This window comes from Mus musculus, chromosome 10 (assembly GCF_000001635.26).
Source record: "Mus musculus strain C57BL/6J chromosome 10, GRCm38.p6 C57BL/6J".
Classification (NCBI taxonomy): domain Eukaryota; kingdom Metazoa; phylum Chordata; class Mammalia; order Rodentia; family Muridae; genus Mus; species Mus musculus.
Window position 1 is genome coordinate 114,470,401 of NC_000076.6, and position 21,525 is coordinate 114,491,925.

Sequence of the window (21,525 nt, forward strand, 5' to 3'; positions counted from 1 at the left end):
ATTATCATTTCCTTATCTGTTGTTCAGAAAAGCCCTACAGAGACTCTCAAAGCAATACAAGTTCTTGCCATATCTCTTCTTTGCCCAATTCACCTAGATGATAAGATTCTATTTTTGAAGCAACACACACCTTGGTTAAACAAGACAGAAATAGTAAGCCGGAACTAAGTTGGAAGATCCATCCTTGATTTTGAGAAACTTCTATTTTCAGGGCACGGTGGTGAATACAGAGAGTCATGGTTGTTGGGAATGACAGTTGAGTGTTCTCCCTATATAGGTCATTTATACCACCCTGGCCAAGACTCAAGGTACATGTTAGAAGATCACCCCCACTCCCCTACCCACCCACTCCCCCTTTTTGGCCCTGGCGTTCCCCTGTACTGGGGCATATAAAGTTTGTAAGTCCAATGGGCCTCTCTTTCCAGTGATGGCCGACTAGGCCATCTTTTGATACATATGCAGCTAGAGTCAAGAGCTCCGGGGTACTGGTTAGTTCATAATGTTGTTCCACCTAGTATGGGGGACTTTTGGTATAGCATTGGAAATGTAAATGAGCTAAATACCTAATAAAAATGGAAAAAAAAGAAGATAGAACAGAAAAAATGTGAGACAGAAGTAAACGGGGTTTTGAAATCTATTTTCTGGACATAATATAAGCCATAGCAAATATGATCTCACATCAGGGAAGGTAGACTCTAGTGTTTGTTACAAGGTAAAGCCTGTGATTAGTGATCATGGATAGAGAAAGAACTCATGGTACCCATCACTTCCCTAATGAACTATGAGCTATGAGTGCATTCTGAGGAGGAGGCCCCTGTTCTTATGGGTGCTTCCCCAGAGTTCCCTAACCATTACCGGTCAGCCTTTGAGAAAAGGGAGTGTGTTCTTGTCAGATTTCTGTTGAATAATTTTTCACTCCACATGAGAGCAACACTTGTCGTAATAGTGGTTGTAACCTTTTCTGGTCACATCCCTTTTACTTATCGTAATCACCTGCTGTCTACACCCCTCAGTCATTCCATTAGAGCTAACATAATTATCTTGTTTTCCCTAAGTCATGTCGAGCATCCTACCTTAGGACCTTTGAACACATCGATCCTCTAACTGGAATGCTACATTCAGATAGCCTCTTAGTCTTCTTTGGGGATTGCTTAGGAAATATCCTCTTGAAAATGAAGACTTTCTTCCTCTTATGTACAATAAGCTGCTGGTCCATATGTAATCTTTATTTTCTTGTTATCTGATTTTCCTCTTCAAAGATCTCCATTTGTCCTGTACTTATTTGCTCAATAAACATACTTAACCATGCTCCCAACTAAGCTGGATAGTTTTTTTTTTTCTTTTTTTATCAACTATTTTCTTTATTTACATTTCAAATGTTATCCCCTTTCTAGTTTCCACTCCAAAAATCCCCTATCCTCTCACCTCTCCCCTGCTCCCCAACCCACCCACTCCTGCTTCCTGGCCCTGGTTCTATTCCTCTATACTGGGGCATAGAACCTTCATAGGACCAAGGGCCTCTTCTCCCATTGATGACCAACTAGGCCATCCTCTGCTACATATGCAGCTAGAGTCATGAGTCCAACCATATATTTTCTATGATTGGTGGTTTAGTCCCAGGGAGCTCTGGGTGTACTGGTTAGTTCATATTGTTGTTCCTCCTATGCGGCTGCAAACCCCTTCAGCTCCCTGGGTCCTTTCTCTAGCTCCTTCATTGGGGAACCTGTGCTCTGTCCAGTGAATAACTGTGAGCATCCACTTCTGTATTTTCCAGGCACTGGCAGAGCCTCTCAGGGGACAGCTATATCAGGCTCCTGTCAGCAAGCTCTTGCTGGCATCTGCAATAGTGTCTGGGTTTGGTGGTTGTTTATTGGATAGATCTCCAGGTGGGGCAATCTCTGGATGGTCATTCCTTCAGTCTCTACTCCACACTTTGTGTAACTCCTTCCATGGGTATCTTGTTCTACCTTCTAAGAAGGATTGAAGTATCCACACTTCGGTCTTCCTTCTTCTTGGGTCACATGTGGTTTGTGAATTGCATCTTGGGTATTCTGAGCTTCTAAGCTGATATCCAATTATCAGTGAGTATATATCATGTGAGTTCTTTTGTGAGTAGGTTACCTCACTTAGAATGATATCCTCCAGATCCATCCATTTGACTAAGAATTTCATAAATTAATTGTTTTTAATAGCTGCACAGTACTCCATTGTGTAAATGTATCACATTTTCTGTATCCATTCCTCTGTTGAGAGACATCTGGGTTCTTTCTAGCTTCTGTCTATTATAAATAAGGCTGCTATGAACATAGTGGAGCATGTGTTCTTACTAGTTTAACTTACTGTTCCTTATTCGAGTGTCCGTATGCATGCAGAGTAGGTGCCTATTTGATGTTTTCTGAGTGAATTCATTTTTGATAGGTCATTTGGTCTATTTTGGTTCTTTATACCTTTATATTTGAATGCCTATGTGTTTCAACAGGTGTACAAAGCTGTCATATATCAGAAAGGTGTTGCTTACTTATTTTGTATGACAGAATTTGCTGTTTCAGAATTATTCTTACTATTGAGCACCAAGATTAAAATAAAACCCCTCAAACCATTAAAGACACCATGAACCTCATGCACCTCACTGATTCTATGGTTCCCATTAGGCAATGATGCGCTCAAGCCACTTACCTGTACTGGATAAGAGGACCATTTGTTTTACTATCATGTACATACTTTAGAAACAGATTAGTTTACCTATAGTGAAAAAAAATGGATGTCACATGATGATTACATCTACAAACCAAGTAAATAAATACTGGGAGATTGTCTCACCTGCTTCTATGCTTTGTTAAAGTGATAAGAAATCAAGCAAACAGGGAAAAAATGTATATATACATTTCTCTCTACCTCACTTTAAACATGACATACTGTGGAAATAAGTGAATATTTGAGAATGCTTATAGCACTTATATTTTATATTGTTACAAGGGTTTATGTAATTCAAAGGTTATAATTCTTTGTTCTCAATATCTACCTTATAGTAAGGAAATTAGACTTATCTCAATGAAATATCCAGTGTTCATCCTCCAGCTTTTAAAAATGACAAAATAATCTTTTTGAGGCCAAAGATAGTCATTTCATCTTAACATTAAATGTGTATGCTAGTCTTATGAACTACACTCTCTTACCTTACTTAGTACACATGTATGCATAGCCTGCCCCTCATCTAGCATTCTGATTCCAAAGCGCCCGGTGTATATACTAGCTTAGCTGCCCTTGAGCTTTCAGTTTTATTAAATGGTTTGTCCTGGGCATCTTAGGTTTTACTAATCTGATGTTTTCTTACATCCAAACCCACGAGGGCCACTTCACTGGTACCTTACCTCACATATAAGGATTTCTGAAATATTTCACACAGAAGAGCTCAAATTGCATGCAATTAAAGAAGAGTATAATGGATTTCAAAATATGTCCCAGGGATTTGAGATTTGGCCCATAAGCAAAGGTTTGTACTCCCCCCCCCCTACAAAATTGTGTAACTAATTTTTTTTCTTTTTCCCTCTATTCCAGTTATCACTTTTTCATATTTTCTGGAAAATTATGCAAAACATTTATTTTTCATCATCTTTATTATGGATGCATTTCTACATTATGCTAAAAAAATCCAGTTGATGGTAATTTGATCTGATGAGTTCTGCAGGAATACTATAAACAGTGTTTGATGTGATTTTTGGCAGTTTGGCATGCTGCCAAAGGAAGATAATTATACAAAAGGTGTCTATGAACACCTGAATATTGTATAAAACACAACTCAAATCAGTAAATGGTCACCCTAATTTTAATCCCACATTAATTTCTTGGCAAAACGAAGGCACTTCAAGATAAGTAGGAACTAAGGCAATTTATGACCATCAAGTTGGCACTACAGGACTACTATGGATGGAAAATTAGAAGAAAGAGACTTAATCATGGGAGCACATGAAAGAATAAATTTCATGGAAAATACAAAAACAAAGAGAGATAAGCAGTGATGCCTCAAGTACACCAGAGTAAGCTACTGAATCTCTCAGGCTAATAGGGAAAAAGAAAAGAGCTGACAATAATACAACAAAACAGGGAAAAAAAAAGAACCAACCCACCTGTAGGAATTAGCAAACCCCTTCTAAAAACAGCCTTCAATACAAATAGAGCCTCAATGAATGATTAAAAAGATACAGACTATTTGACTGGGCTAAAAGCCCAGATCTATTGTCTCTAGAAAACAAAGTTCTCTGGCAAAGACTGAGAAGAAGAAGAAAAAAAGTCAATACATCAAGTATATACAAGCTGCAACAGTTTGTCGTAGGCATTTTTTGGTGGCTTACATATGCTTAGCTCATGGAGAGTGGCACTATTAGGAGGTGTGGCATTGTTAGAACTGGCGTGGCTTGTTGGAAGAAGTGTGTCATAGTGTAGGTGGGCTTTGAGAGTTCCTAGTGCTCAATTACCCTACAATTTGGACGAGACCTTCCTCCTGACTTCCTTCTGAATAGAGGATCTTCCGGTTGCCTTCTAATCAAGTTATATAATTCCCAACTCCTCCAGCACATTGTCTGTCTGCACACTGCCATGCTTTCCACCATGATGATAAGGAACTGAACCACTGAAACTGTAAGTCCACCCCAATAAAATGTTTTCCTGTATAAAAGTTTCCTTGATCATGGTGTATCTTCATAGAAATAAAGCCCTAGCTAAGATAGTATTCTGCCCTACAAATAAGTAGATCAAACAAAATTATTGCAAGTAAAGATCATTACCTTTTAATGAAGGGAACAGGTGATCAAGAAAATATAACAGTTATAACTAAATATGCAATATATATATATATATATATATATATATATATATATATATATATATATCACTCTCTAGAGCTCTGCCAGCCTATGGCCCCTTCTTAAATTTTATGGTTTCTGCAGTTACCCCATGTTATATACTCATATACAAAGATTCAGAGGTAGGATTCACAAATAAGAGAGAACATATGACATTTGTCTCTCTGGCTCTGGTTTACCTACTTTAGTATATTGTTTTCTAGTTCCATCCATTTACCTTCAAATTTTGTGATTTTGGGTTTTTTGTAGCCAAATATAATTTCATAGTGTATAAGTAGCACATTTTCATTATCCATTCATCAAATTAGGACATTTGATTGTTTTTATTCTCTATATATTGTGAATAGAAAAGCAATGAGCATAGCTGACCAAATATCTGTTGTGTGGAGATAACTAACAGGTATCAAGGGAGACTTAAAGCCCACTTAATGGTAGGTAATTAATGTCTGTACTGTAAATCACTAACCTATGGCTCTTCCAATCATGGGTGTTTAAAGAAGACCTTACTGCTTCTACTTTTCTAAACATATTATATATATATAATTTTATTTATATATAATTATATAACTTTATTATATATAATTATATATATGTAAAATTTGAGAGAGGGGAGACAGAGATATAGACATATAAAGAGACAGAGAAAAAATAAAGTTAGCTATGTGGGTAGGAAGGTTGACTTGGGGGAGGGGAAATGCAAGATTGAAATATATTATATGAAAAATAATTTTTAATTTAAAAAATGTAGTTGAAGGAGTTTGCAACCCCACAGGAAGAACAACAATATCAACCCAACCAGATCCCGCAGAACTCCCAGGGAGTAAGCCATCCACAAAGGAGTACACATGGCTCCAGCTGCATATGTAGCAGAGGATGGCCTTGTCATGCATCAATGGAAGAAGAGGTCCTTGGTCCTGTGAAGGCTCGATTGATGCCCCAGTGTCGAGGAATCGATGGTGGGGTTGGTGGGTGGAGGAACACCCTCATAGAAGCAGGGGGAGGGAGGATGTGATAGGGTGTTTCCAGGAGGGAGGGAAACCAGGAAAGGGGATAACATTTGAAATTTCGATAAAGAAAATATCCAATAAAAAATGTAGTAAGGAAGTAAAAATTTACATCACGAGGTCCAATGTCAAAAAGAACCTATTTAGTTTTTGCATAGATGTCATCCACTTAAGCATGTTCACTTTTCTTCTCTGGGGAACAAGATTTTCCTTGTTTTGAATGGATTTCTATTAAACTTGCACTTAATTCTGAATGTACACAGCTTCCATCCTTTTTGGCAGACGGAGAAACAACTAAGCTTTACCCATTCCATTTCCTCTCCCAGTCAAAGCCAGGATGTTCTAAAGTGCTTGGGACAGGCCAGGAAAAAACGCGCATGCAGAATGAAATTGATGAATATGTGAAAAGCAAGACAAATATAGATAATGCACGGTCTTATCGTGGCATGCAGTCTACAACTGAAGGTAGAAGGGCATAGAACAGAAAGAGTCTTTCTGAGGTCTGCTAATTAGTTATGCTAGGCCCGTACATATGTGATCTACTTTAATCCTCATAAAAACTGCTAATCAAACTGTCAGTTATTCATAGAGTGAGAATTCCAATTTTGTCTATCTTGATAGCCAAGGTTCCTTCTAATTAGGAAGAGAAATCAAATTAAAAGACATGGGTGAGTATTCAAAAATATATGACAAAAGAAAAAAGACAGGCAGCAGAGAAACTCTAGAATACATAGATTAATAAAAGTGTGTTTTTAACTATGGAAAAATAGAATACTATAGTTATAACCAAGTAAACAGCTATAATCAAGACATTGATGCCTAATATGTTTACTGGTTATTTCCAGGTTAGTGCAGATGCCTGTAGCAGACACTGTGCAGAAGCACATATTTCCTACAGAAGTGTTGCGTAACAATGTGTCTGAGACCAAGCAGTAAAGAACCTTAAGCAGGAAGATAAACAACTCAAAATAGTTCCAGGATGTCCCTGAAACTGATCAGATTCACTAAGTCCCTGGAAGTGATAGGCAAGACCATGAATACAAGAAAGAGTTCCTAAAATGTGAACTCTATTTAAAAAAAAAAAATCTATATTTATTTGAACATAGGGACAATATACTATTATTTTTAAACTATTATTTCAGTGGTTGATAACAGCTGAGTTCCTGGGGTTTTTGTCACATATTTATTATCATATGTATGAATTTTGTAATCTAACAATTATATTTTTAGTTGTTATATAATCTACCAGAAATATATTGACTACCCATAGAGTTCTGGTATTCTGAAGGATCAGTTTACAGTCTTAACTTTTAATAAAGATGTAAAAAAAAAATTGAGCTCAAACACTTCATATGATAATCTTAATTTTTTTAAAAATGGGATTGAGTGGAATGAGTATAGATTATTCTGTACACTAATCCAATTTTAATAACCAAACAATCATGATCTTTGTCAGATCTGTAGAGCAAGGTGATAGTCATTTATGGGTTAATTTTTGAAGATATAAATACATTTATAATATGTGAATTCATAGTAATAAAAGCAGTGCAGTGAGAAGTATGAGGTAAGATGAAATCTTTGATCACATGACATCATGCCCTATGCCTCCATAGCACCACCAAGGAAGCTAACTCAACTGAGCAGCTCTGTCTTGGTGAATGACAAGAGACACCAAGATTTGCCATTTATGAGTCCCTATTAAGCCATGAATACCAGTGCGATCAGTTTCTAATAGAGATCCACAGAGCTAAAAGAAACTGACAGATGCTGTCAGAGGTAGAGGAGATAGAAGGTGAGTGCCTATTGCTGAGGACACTGTGCACTTCAGACAGAGCATCCAGGGGACCCTGGGCTGGAATTGAACTGAAAACCTCCTCCCTGAAGACTAGATTTCATAGTACCAAACATATCGTGCAAGCTTCCAAATGAAGGAAGCAACCAACAGTCCTATCCATGTATGATACCTATGATCAATAACTACCAGCATAACACAATAAACCAAGGATTGTAATAGTGGCATGGATACTTTGACAATAACGAAGAGCTCTCTAATCGAATACCAGACCCATTCAACAATGCCTGGCATTGGAAACCTAGCAAACTATCCAGGGCTAGTGAAGTCATGGGTCTTCCCTGAAGTCATGGAAGGAGAACCTACAATGACAACTTTATTAAAAAAAAAAAAAACTACAATCTCTAGTTACATTGTCAATAGTTTTTCCTACACCCACAGATACGTGTAGTTCTCACCTTTCATGAAGAAAGTTCTCTTTGCAACAGACAGAGGTCATTACAGAAAACCACAGCCAACCAAATTGTAGAGTTGTGGAGCACAGTCCCAGTGGATACACAACTACTCCATGTAAGGCTCAGGGATCATTGCATAGAAGAGTGCAGAAGGAGTGTAAGAGCCAGAGGAACAACAGGGAGTTTCTTGTGAGTGTGTCATCTAGGAATGTCAGGAGCTACACCCATAAAGTCTAATCATTAGCTGAATCAGGTGGACCCCAAAGACATCCTTAAGTGGATTGAGGAAAGCTAAGAAGGGTTCAACCTTCCACCAAAACCTACATGCAACTAAAGAATGCTGAGGACAGGAGCAACACCCTTCCTCAGCAAATAGGACACCAATTGGTTATCCAATATGAAGTGGTCAGTCCCGAAAACATATACGTACAAGTAACGTTGTAGTAACTGAACTGGTTGGATTTATGTGTTTAAGAACACACACACACACACACACACACACACACACACACACACACACACTCACAAACACTGCAACAACAATTATTGAAAAAATAGTTCATTAATTTGAAAGAGGGCAAAGAGGCATAAATGTTTGAAGATAGGAAATGGAAAGAGAAAATGATGTGATTATATTATAATCTTTAAAAACTACAAAAGAACTAATTAAAAATTCCCATTTCAAGAAGCTTGCTTAGACAAAACTGACCTTTCCTTTCTAGTAAAATTTATCTTTAAGGTATCATCTTACAGATCTATTCAAGTAAATGTGCTATGAATGATCATTTGGGGCAGATATACCTAAATAAATCACATAAAAAGATATGTATTTCAAATTCTTGAGAATTTCCAAAAGACTCTATGAAACCTATGAACTACCAGAATTAGGTTTCAAAACACTTACAGAATCAGTGAAATTGAGAGTTTGTGTCATGTAAATCCAGGGAGTACAACTACACAGGGAATAGCTAGAGAAAGGATGTTATATAAAATTATAACGTTTAATTCATGAGCTACTGAAGAACACAAATACACAGACTTATTCAAATATAATTGTAGTACAGTTTGGAAACTCAGACTACTGATTATCACAAAAGTATGCTTAAATGAAAAAGTAATGTGACCTATCAGACATTTACCCAATTTTTTTTTAACTTGAGAACAAGTTGTTTGCTATGAAAATGAATCAAATCTAGAAGTGATGTCAAAACCCCTCTCTTCTGCTTTCTACTCAACACTTGCAGGCATTAGACATTAATATTAAAACATTCTCTCCTACAGAGCTGAAACACAAATTAGGCGTGGGAAGGTTACAAATCTGCTTCTGATTTAATGCTACGTGATATAAAAAAATCTATGAGAAAGATACCATCCTCAAGAGCCACTCTGCCACCCACCCTTTATACCTCTGGAGATGGCTCTTTCTCAGAAGTGCCAAGTACAATACCACTCATAATTCCTATCCCAAGGACAACATCGGTGACTCTACCCTCAACAAGTTTCTACAGACAGCTCAAAGGGATATGCTAACCCATTCTGTAACCTTGAGCTAACCAACATTTGCCAGGAAGAATAGAACAGAGCTGCTGGAAAATTCCAGAAATACAGTCTAACTTTCTACTGGTCTATAGTAGAAAGAAAGTGGAAGATTCTGAGCTCGTTACAGTAAAATGTCCTGAAAATGCTTTCAGACTATTTTTAACATTTATCTGTAGTGAAGTGTTGCAAAAACTAAGCCTAATTTAGAGACCCTTTAGATATAGTTTTTTTTTAAATAATTGCATGCAGAAAGGTCTGAACAAGCAGACTTCAAGGCGACTCTCTCCTGTGTCTCAAGATGTACATTTGCAGCTGCAGATGACAAATAGATAATTAGAGTCCCCAGCCTGGGGATGTGAAAGATGTGATCTTTTGGGGATGACCACAAAGCTCAGGAAAAGAAAAGATTCACTCGGACCCACTAATCATAGTATGTGAAAGTTTCCACTAGGAAAAAGGCTGGGGGAATACTGGTAAAGTAATTTCAGAAACTTTTATTCAATGAAGAGGACTGGAAGCATATAGCTAACAATAAACCTTGTTTTGCAATCAACAATTTTATCACTTCTAGGATTTAAATTTTTTTAATTCTTTTGCACACACAAACCAGTGGATTAATAGGAAATTACTAACAGTATAATCGTACGTGAATGCTTCCCTCCAAAGAGTCTACTGAAAGAGCTAGGGAACTACCCTTCTCTCAGTGGCTAGTAAATACAATAAACTGCATGTAGCTTGTCATTATTAATGACCCTACCCAGGTATGGTCTCACATACCTTTCCTTCCTGCCTTTGGGAGGCAGAGGCAGGTAGATATCTGTGAGTTCATGGTTAGCATTGTCTATAAAGTGAGTTCCAGGACAGTCAGAGCTGTTACACAGAGTAATTCTGTCTTTCTATCTATCTATCTATCTATCTATCTATCTATCTATCTATCTATCTATCTATCTATCTATCTATCCATCTATAAATAGATGCCCTATCACATTTTAAGCATAGCTGTGAAAAGTGTTTATACCAAAAGACAAACTTGTGCAATCTGAATTCACAAAGCAGTGGATAGCAGAGGGATTCAGAGGGATTCAAGATCCTTGTTCAGGCTTTTCAAATCCCTGCACACCTGAGAGTTTTTTGTCATCTCAAAAGCTGAGGTGCAAGGTCATAACTAAAGTCCAGCCAGACTGGGTGTTTCCCGCAGAGTTTTCTAAGCCTGTCCTTTTCCCATTCCATTAAGAAAGGGCAGCACACCATATGTAAACACGTATCTCTGAAAGTAGGGAAAGCCATTACACCCTGTTGGTTCCCAGAGCAGTTTTGCCTCTTCAAGATCATGCTACCATTTACTACATTAAATGAAGAAATGATTAACACCTGTGTTACAAAAGAAACCTTAAACAGAGAACAGGCATGTCAGGCAGAAGATGGAAAAGAGGTAGCAAAAACCACTTTGCAAGACATTCTATTAAGAAAAAGGAAATGAAATTGGAATATTTGAGTAGACAAATGGTGTAGTATTTTCTGCAGTATGTGCCTTTAATTCAAAATAAAGATAGAAGACACTGTTGCCAAAATCCATAATGCTAGAAGCACAGGGACCAGAACAGAGAATAGCAATGAATATACCACCTGTGGAAAGTTTACATAATAAAATAGATCTCTATCTAATCACTTATAAATCCGTGTATATCTGTCGCTGTGCTTTATGGGATTCTCCAAATGAGTCCAAATTTATATAAAAGGTAAGCTTTTGAAAAAGAAAAGATTCTTTTTTATTATGCACAATTATAAATCTAAACTAAATGAAGCAATGTGGTGCCAATAAATAAAAGATCAAAGTGATGATGTAAACGAAATCAAACTGGACTAATTTTCTGTTGTGCTTATTTGGAGTTTTATAGAGTTGACTCTTATAAGTGGAATTTGAGGCTATTAAGGCATATATTTGGGGAAAAGGCAAGAAATATATATACTGATTTATAAGTGATTAGATAGAGATTTATTTTATTATGTAAACTTTCCACAGGTGGTATATTCGTTGCTGTTCTCTGTTCTGGCCCTATGCTTCTAGCATTATGGATTTTGGCAACAGTGTCTTCTATCTATCTTTTGAATTAAAGGCCCATACTGCAGAAAATATTACACTATTTGTCTACTCAAATATCCCAATTTCATTTCTTTTTTTTTAATAAAATGTCTTGCAAAGTGGTTTTTATTAGTTCTTTTCCATCTTCTGCCTGACACACTTGTTTTCTGTTTAAGGTTTCTGTTGTAACACAGGTGTTGACCATTTTTAAGAAGGTGAAAGATGTTTCAGACAGGAAAAAGAATTTTGGCTTTTTTTTTTTTTTTTCGAGACAGGATTTCTCTGTATAGTCCTGGCTGTCCTGGAACTCACTTTGTAGACCAGGCTGGCCTCGAACTCAGAAATCCACTGCCTCTACCTCCTGATGCTGGGATTAAAGGCATGTGCCACCACACCTGGCTCAAGAGAATATTTTTAAGTAAATAAAGATGGAATAATTAGTAAAAAAAAATTAAGTAATTTAAAATAAAATTATGTCTCTTTTCATCTAATATATGCAAACTGATTACGGAAAGAGTAAGTGGGAAGATAATGGAAAAACAATTGTAATATATAGAAAATCAGAATATTTTACTTTATGTATTTAAAAAAAAGGACCTTTAGTGATGAAATACCATAAAGTGCAAAAATTTAGTGCAATGGTGGAGAAAATTTTGCAAACAGATGCTACTAAAAGGAATAATACTCAAAACTCATACAAAATATACAAACAAAAATACTTTTGCTTGATTCTTAATGCTTGCAATTTCTTTCTTGTACTAAGTGATAATTCACAGAAAGGAAGATACAGATAGTAGATGTGTAAGAAACAAAAAACACAACTTTTTAAACTGTGAATTAATTTCTAAATAAGTTTGAACTAGCAGGTTATCAATTTTTAAATAATTACACATTTGCCATAAAGGGGAGTTTGAGAAAACTGGACTTTACATGGGGTTGACAGTGAAATTTGACTGAGAAAGACTTTGCGATATATTTCTTGCCTCTTCCCCCAAATATATGCTTTTCCAGCCTCGAATTCCACTTATAGGAATCAACATTATAAAATTCCAAATAAACACAACAGAAAATTAGTCCACGGTCCTCACCAGAGGCTGCATCATAAGGATTCTGAAATTATTGAAAGCTCCCAGAATCTATTTTCATAAATGACTCAGGGGATAGAATAGATCTTCATGGTTTTAAATTTTAACAGCATAAGGTGTAGAAAGGGAAAATGTCTGGTATAATATATGTCAAATATTACAAATTTTACCTCTGAGCATGATAAAGCAACAGTAGGTGGTAGATGAAGTGAAATTATGACTTAACACTTTGTTGTTCAAAATTATTTACATTAGAATTGCAAGGGTGTATGTCTTTTTTTTTTTTTTTTTTTTTGACAGGGCTACTCTGTATCTATCCTCCAGCTTCAACCTCTCAAGTTCTGGGATTGCCAAAATGCATAACAACACTAGCCAGATTTCAATGTAGCTAAAAATCATCAAAGTTGAATAATAGATTTCACAAAAATGATGACATGACTATTTCCAGATTAGTAAATTTATGACTACACAAACATTAGTGCAATTCTGTACCAGACATTAAATTAAGCAACAATAACCACAAACAGGACACTGGACACTCTCCTCTGTATCTTGCAAGAACAATGAGGAATCTGGAAAACTCCACTGTGAAACAACAGCACATTCTTAGTGTCCATGGAAATGCAGACAAGCCTATACTGATGGCCAGAGACTAAATATTTCTACTCATTCACTTACAGAATGAGGGAATAATAATTCAAATACATAAGGAAGATTAGACAGACAGGGATTCCATAAACTGCATACATTCACTTGGATTGGAATGTATTATCTCTGATGTATCATTGCTGGGACACTAAACAATCCGTTCCCTACACACACACACACACACACACACACACACACACACAGAGAGAGAGAGAGAGAGAGAGAGAGAGAGAGAGAGAGAGAGAGAGAGAGAGAGACACACACACACAGAGAGAGAGAGAGAGAGAGAGAGAGAGAGAGAGAGAGAGAGAGTCTGTCCAAGCATAGCTAAGTGACTTAATCACTCTTAACTCCCAGGACAAGCAGCCCTGGCAAGCACAGGAACTGAATTCATTTACTAAGGAGGTCACTCACCAAAACCTCAGCTTTGTCTGTGACCTGCTTGTGTTTGTTGAACACTTGTTCTTTGTCCACCTGTTATCTTCAAAGAGGCCAAGGATTACCTGACTTACTATTGTGTTTGAAAGAAACTTATATAAACAGAATTTTAAAATATGAAATATTTATTTGAATACTTAAATAAAAGCAACATTTAGGTCCAAGTAGAGAGCACATTTGCAGGAATAAATCTTATTCTCTGCTTATTTACTTTTACTCTGTTAATGAAACATTTCTTGAAATACCAACTGAAAATATGAATTCAATGATATTTTAGGGATGTTTCATCTTTTACAGAAATAATGACTATATACTTCAAACTTTTAAAGTCTTCAGAAATATACTTTCCTGGTCATTATTCCATACTCAACTGTCTGTATAGTATTTGTATTTTATTAGGTAATAAGTAACTGAGAACTTAGAGCTCATTTAATGCTCTGCCCATGTTATATGTAAATAGTATATCACTTTATATAAGACATGGACATCCATACACTTAGGTGTATGTGCGGGGTCCGAGAGCAACTCTGCAGTTAAAAGTAGAGATGTTCATATTTTATGCTAAGTGGGAAGATGTTTCTATTTATTACATATTTAATAATTAATTGCTAGCACTAGGTTTTTGTTGCTGTTGTTGCTCCTAACCCTCTATTCTTTGTGCTCAAGATTTTTCTCTTTCTGATCCTATCTCAGGAAGTATCACAGCTACCATACGCAAACTCTCTTTATGACTCACTGACCGCTCCAAGCTTAAATGTGAAATAATTTTATATATATATATATATATATATATATATATATATATATATATATACCTCATATTTTCTCTCAGAGCTTCATTATTTTCTGCAGAGCCAAAGCTGCATCTTGACCTTTATCTTCATATATCACTGTTTCTGCAGGCCTCTGTCCATCTCTACTGCTTCTAAGTTTTCCCATAATAAGATGGTGTAACATCATGGAAGGGTCCTCACCTTTGCCAAGGGCTTAGCTTAATTAGTACACTATCTATCTATCTATCTATCTATCTATCTATCTATCTATCTATCTATCTATCTATATTCTGAGATATATGTAACATGTACCATATGAAATGTACCATGGCACTTGTGAGGGGGTCAGGGGACAATGTCCCACTTTGGTTTTCTTCCTCCACTGTAGATCCTGGAGATCAGTTATTCTTGGATGTTCTCCTTGAGTGACACAGTCCTCTCTGCTGCACATTGTGCCACCTCATGGTGAACCAAATAAGAAAGGACAATACTGATGGCCCTGTGATGCTTTGTGGTAATAATGAAGGGGAAAGTCAGAGTAGATTGTTTTTTTTTTTTCCTTTATGTGAATAGAACAGTACCTCGAATTTGTCGTGTGAACTCCCTTTGGACATTGCCTATTTACAAACACACACACACATGCACACACACACACACACACAGCCACAACAATCTCTTACATTGCTTGATAGTTCAGCTATACTTCAATCAAAATAATTATCAAGTGCCCAGCGTGTAAGCTCATCATTTGATGGATTGGAATGCTACAGGGAAAGGAGTGTTTTTAACATATGTAAAGAATTGAAATTTGATAGGGCACATAAACTGTAAAAGCAGTTTCAGGTCTCAAGAGTGAACTGATCCCTCTACTAACCTAAGCCTTGTGGTCACATGTGGACAAACATAAATAATTAATAAATAAACAAATCACAGATTAGGAAAAAATTAGCAAACTATGATAAAGTACAGAAAAATCTCAGTGGAGCACGCCTTTAATGTCAGCACGCAGGAAGCAGAGGCAGATGAATCCCTGTGAGCTCTGGAGAGCCTCGTATCACGTCAAGTTTGAGGACAGCCAGGGCAACACAGAGAAACCCTATCTTGAACAACCAAAAGAAAAAAAAATAACATTATAAGCCTTATTATGAAAGTCACTTAATAATTAATGCAATCAAATCTTTTGGGACATAATTGATATGCTGTGTAATATTTGCTGCTGTCTCTCAGCATAAACTTTTCACAAATGGATAATATTCAAATACAGCTTTGACGTTAAAATTATCCTGGTATTTGTGAGGAATAATAGCGCTAACTCTTGAAGGTATTTTCTATCAAAAGTTCTATATGGCAGCAATGGCCATTGTGCAGAGTTCATTAATGAAGAGATCATAAGAATCTCCAGAGTTTTTAAACTAAGCTTGCAGCAAAATTGACAAAGCTTCTCCTGTCTTGGAAATATCCTGTGGCTATTATTGACTTAGAGTTTGGGGCCACTGAATAGCATTCAGATACAAACAAAAATATCATAAGAAAGAGGATAGCATGTAAGTAAGAATAGATCATACAGATAATGTGAAAAATCTTACAGTTGTGGATTTTAGTGTGGAGATCTCAAGTGAAACATACCTGGCCAGGCTGAAGGCATCATCGATCAAAGCCGCGCGGTTACTGACAGAAAGTACCTGTGAGTCCAGTTAGGAAAAAAGAAAGGATGAGGGGGGTAATTCTGATCATTAAAACGACAGGTGTTCACCCTGCCAAACAGACAACGGATGAGTAGATCAAGGATGTACCTCGTGGTTCCTGATTAACTGATCGATTAGTAATCTCCAGTTCCTTAGGTCATAGTTGACTCTAAAGTAGCCGGTTTGATTGATGTTCCCAAGGATCCAGCTTCCTCTGTCTAAGTACGCTATTCTGTGATGTTCTGCAAGTAGCATTTGACAGTAAGCAGAGTTTTAATTTTTTTTTAGAGCTAAAAGGGAATAAAGTCTTTTAAAAACCAGAAACAGCACTACTAAGAACTTGAAGAAAATGTCACCCTAAAGTGTAACTGAAACCCGTTCTTTAATTAATCCCCTCATTTAAGACAGCAAAGACAGAAAGTGTTTATTTTGTTACTCATTATTACATCAATTAGTGAGTTTTTCATAATTAGCAATTTTGTTTTTGACACAACTCTTTATTCTATACACAGTTTCTATACTTGAAACAAATGTCATCTAGAATTACCCCACTATGTTCGCATGGCTGTTAATTAGATCGTATGTGTGTATTTGCAGCTAGAGCAAAAGAGGTCTTGAGACATATATCCTATTAGCTAACCAGAGAGAAAGTGATAAAAAAAAATAGTGCTTATTTATTTGAAAGCCATTCTTATATTTGGGTTTTTCTCAGGTTTTTCCTAAAAGTGCAAATAACGAACAGACTTTGCAAAACCATCAATAAAGATAAAACAAGGGACCCTGATTTGCTCAAGACTCCAACAGTTCCACATAGAATTAGAAACAAAGACAATGCTTACTTCATAAAGGAAAAAAAAATCTGAACCTCTGTTCATGAAGTACTTCAATTAACAGAGGCTAGGAAACATAACTTCATACATATTTAATATTTAACTCTTTCAAATGTGGCATAAAGCTACCTTCACTTGTGTCAAGTCACCTATCATCATGGCTTTCACAAGACAAACATCATTCGCAATTATAATAATTTTTCTGTTGCACTTCAAGATTTATTCACGACAGAATTTGCACAGTGAAGTTGAATTAATATTTGCATCCACACATAGACACAGCTTGGGGTGCAGATGAAAAAAAACTAGAAAAGAAAACATACTTGTATGTTTTAATCTCTATGACTCAAAAACCAGAAATATTTTATCAAGATTTTATAAACACATTAGAAGAAATGAAACATGTAATCCTTTAGGAGAGGAATGTATGGGGAGGAGGGTATGGGGGACTTTTGGGATAGCATTGGAAATGTAAATGAAGAAAATACCTATTAAGTAAAAATAAAAATAAATAAATAAATAAATTACTCTCAAGTAGAGTACATAGGGAAAGGTTGTATGATGCAGACTGATTAATCCAATGTATATTACAGGCTAGAATTTTTCAAAAATCAGACAAATAACAAAATGTAATTGAAGTCAAATTTATACTTAACCCTTTCTTTATACTCTAAGTTTGATGTGGTCACAGGGTCTAGGGAGAACCTACTGTGGTTTTGCTAAATGACATGTTGTCAAACTGCCTTCCAAAGGCTTATTCTTATACCCATGAATTTACGCGTCTCCCACTTTCATCAGAAAGTTTCTTTTTGTAGAAGATATTTTTGACAAGCTAAAGTAACGTAATAGAAAGAGGCTTTAAATAATCATGTCTGGACTGGGAAAATTAAATCTTAAGTGTTGAAGATAATGTTTTCCCTAAGTAATCCTGATTGCCTTCAAATATTCAAAACTTTTAAAAATTATTTCTTTAAGTTTTTGAGATTATTGTGTAATTACATCATTTCCCCGTCCATTTCCTTCCCCAGAGTCTCTCATATACCCCTCTCCTCACTCTCTTTAAAATGCATGGCCTCTTTTACACTAAATGCCATTATACACATAAATGGAAATGTACATTATATTCTTGATTATATTCCTAAATCCATAATCTGCTCATTCTGTATAATGTCACTTGTATTTATGAACTCAGGGCAGGTAATTTATTATCAAGTATCCAATTAGTGTGATCTTCCATAGGGAAGACGATAGCCTCTGCTCTCCGCATTTCGTAGTTGCTTGTAGTTCTTTGTGTAAGACTGCAGTTTCCTGGCCTCTTTCCCATCCACAATAGCATGTCTATTGTTGTCCTTGATCAGCACACGCATAGGCAGTCATGCCAGTGAGACATTATATAAAGAGCTCTGTATTCCCAGAATACACCATCTTCCAGCAAGCTCCATATGTTCTGGCTCTTCTCCTTTTGCTACCTATTGTCCACAGTGTTTCTAGAGCCTTAGGTGTGGGGGATATTTTCTAGATGTATGCACTGGAAGTGGACTCAACAATGCTTCATCTATTGGTGGTAGTTTTCTACAAATGATATCCATTTAATAAGCAAAGAATAGTAAAACTCTGAATTCAGTTAAGTTAAATATGAATTTGAAGTTGTTATGAACTTGGCCATAATTCATTTATATTGACATGTTGAGGTAGTTTGTGGTAGTTTGAATATGCTTGGCCCGGGGAGTGGCACTATTATGGAGGAAGTATGTCACTTGGGGTGGGCTGAGTCTTTCCTTTTAGCTGCATGGAAGCCATTTTTCTCCTAGCAGTCGTCAGAACAAGATGTAGAACTCTCAGCTCCTATAGTCCCATGCCTGGCTGGACACTGCTATACTTCCCATCATGGTGATGATGGACTGAAACTCGGGAACCAGTAAGCAGGCTCATGAAATGTTGCCTTGGTCATAATGTCTCTTCACAGCAGTGTTAACACTAACTAAGGCAGAAGTTGGTAAAAGAGACAAGGGTATTGCTGTGATACGCCTGACCATGCTTTTGTTTGGAAGAATGTGAATTTTGCTTTGTAGAAGTTTGGTTTTGGAAAACAGCTGAATGCTTTAAGTGGGACTTAATGGTCTATCTTAGTAGCAATAGGGAAGACTCTGTTGGTGAGGGTGATTTGAACTGCGGAAGCCTGGCTCTAGAGGTTTCAGAAAAGAAGAATTTCTGTATGTGACCAGGAGACTGTTCTTATGATATTTTGGAGTAGAATGTGGCCACCTTTTGCTCTTGCCCTGAAGAGTCTGCCTGAACCTCAGGTGAAGAGAGTCAAATTAATTGCATTGAAAAAGGAAATCTCAAAACAACCCATTTTAGATTCTATACTGTGGCTTACTCTCATGAAGAGCATTTTGATGAAATATAACAAAAAAAAGAAAGAAAAAAGAAATAATACAAAATGTATGGTTCAAAGAGTAAAAGGGTGCCAGGAAGTGCAATGGAGTGTGGGTCAAGATTGCAAAATGCATTGCTTTTGCATTTGCTGTTAAACAAGGAATAGTTTTATCATGTTATGTATTACTATTATCTGGTTATTGTTTTCATTTAGACTATTAACCTGGAATGAACTACAATCAGAAATGGATGACACATACTTTTGAAATATGTGGCCATGAAAAGCTAAGGCCCAGGAATGATGGTACCTTTAATTCAAGGACGCCAAGGAGACCAGATCTCTGAGTTCAAGGTCAGCCTGGTACAGAGAAAGTTCCAAGTAGAGGAAACCCTAGGTCCAGGTATAGTGGTATATGACTTTAATCCCAGACCTCAGGAGACAGAGGCATGCAAATATCTGAGTTCAAGGTCAATTTACAGAGCAAGTAGTTCCAGGACAACCAACCTTAGACAGTGACGGAGTTGGAAAACAGAAAGTTGGTGATGATGTAATAGAAGGAAGGCAAGTTCCAGCTCCATCAAGCAGCAGAATTCAGCTACTTCAACCACATAATACTGGCTTTAGAGTCAAGAATATAAGGGACATAATGGGACAATTGGTGTTGGTGAGCTGGAGCTAAGAAATTAGCTGTGATTAAGAAGAGACCAGCATCACTGAGGTGAAATCTTCTAGGGAGTGTTTTCTGAGACCATGAAGAAGCTGTGCTCCAGAGATAGCCAAGGTTGTACCTCGGGAGGCAGCTGGCCTTGGTAAGGTGTAAGAATCACCCAGGTGGTACTGGTTTTGAAGGCAGGAAGGGATCATGGAGAGCACCGGGGGTTTAGTACTGTGAGGGGCCGTGGAAGGCCACTGGGAAAGGTGCAGCCTCAGTTGCACTTGTTTGCTCAGCACTGAGGGGATCATGCAAAGACGTTGAGGCTTGGCACCATAAAGAGAGCCTATGAGAGGCTTCTAGTGAAGCCTGAATGCAGCAGAAGACTCCAGAGACTTGGAGATGCCATTACAATGGGATGATCACCAAGAACAGCAGCAGAAGTAGAGTGGAGTAAACCAGAGCCTAGAGTGCTACAGAGGGAAAAGCTGGAGAAATGACCCAAGCCCTTTGGAGAAGATCATGTGTGGATCCCAGACATTGTACCAAAAAGGTATAAATTTACATCCCCTTGGATACCCAAAAATGCTAGAGATATCAGAGCCATGGGATACCTGCTGATGAAAGCTGCTAGAGGAGTGGAAACAGCACGAGAGAAAAGTTTCTTTTAGTCAACAAAGCTGAAAGGAGTCGGAGATCTGAAGAGTTTTTATATTATGCATGGAGTTGCAGAGTTTAGCGTTTACCCAGGGGTTTTTGTTTGTTTGTTTGTTTGGTTGGTTGGTTGGTTGGTTTTTTGTTTTTTGCTTTTGGTTTTTTGGTTTTTGTTTGTTTGTTTGTTTGTTTGTTTTTGTTTTGGCTTGATTTGGTCCCTTATTTCCACATTATGACATTTCAGAGTGGAAATGTATATATTGTAATGTTGGAGGTATGCTATCTGCTTTTTGTCTTTAGAGGAGATTGCAGCTAAGTGATTGGATGAATCTCAGAAGAGACTTTAGACTTAACACTGTTGAGACTATTATAAGCTGGGATTTTTGAAGTTGGACAAAATGTATTGCATTATGCTATGGCTAGCCTGTAGGGACCAGGGAGTGAAATGTAGTGGTTTGAGTATGTTTGTCCCAGAGAGTGGCACTATTAGGAGGTGTGGAATTGTTGAAGGAAGTATGTCACTGTGGAGGTGGGCTTTGAGTTATTCCTGGAAGCCAGGCTTCTCCTAGCAGCCTTCAGATGAAGATGTAGAACTCTCAGTTCCTACAGCATGGACATTGCCTTGTTTCCTACCAGGATGATAAT

General features: G+C 37.0%; 1 protein-coding gene across 1 annotated transcript in view; it reads right to left on the bottom strand.

Annotated features, from left to right (window-relative positions):
* Positions 1 to 21,525, bottom strand: part of Trhde (TRH-degrading enzyme) — a 403,483-nt gene that overhangs the window by 71,581 nt on the left and 310,377 nt on the right. Inside the window, exons 11-12 of the mRNA NM_146241.3 lie at positions 16,473 to 16,606; positions 16,306 to 16,361 (exon numbers count right to left, since the gene is read on the bottom strand). Of these exons, the coding sequence (NP_666353.2) occupies positions 16,306 to 16,361; positions 16,473 to 16,606 (190 nt within the window). The remainder of the gene's footprint in view (positions 1 to 16,305; positions 16,362 to 16,472; positions 16,607 to 21,525) is intronic.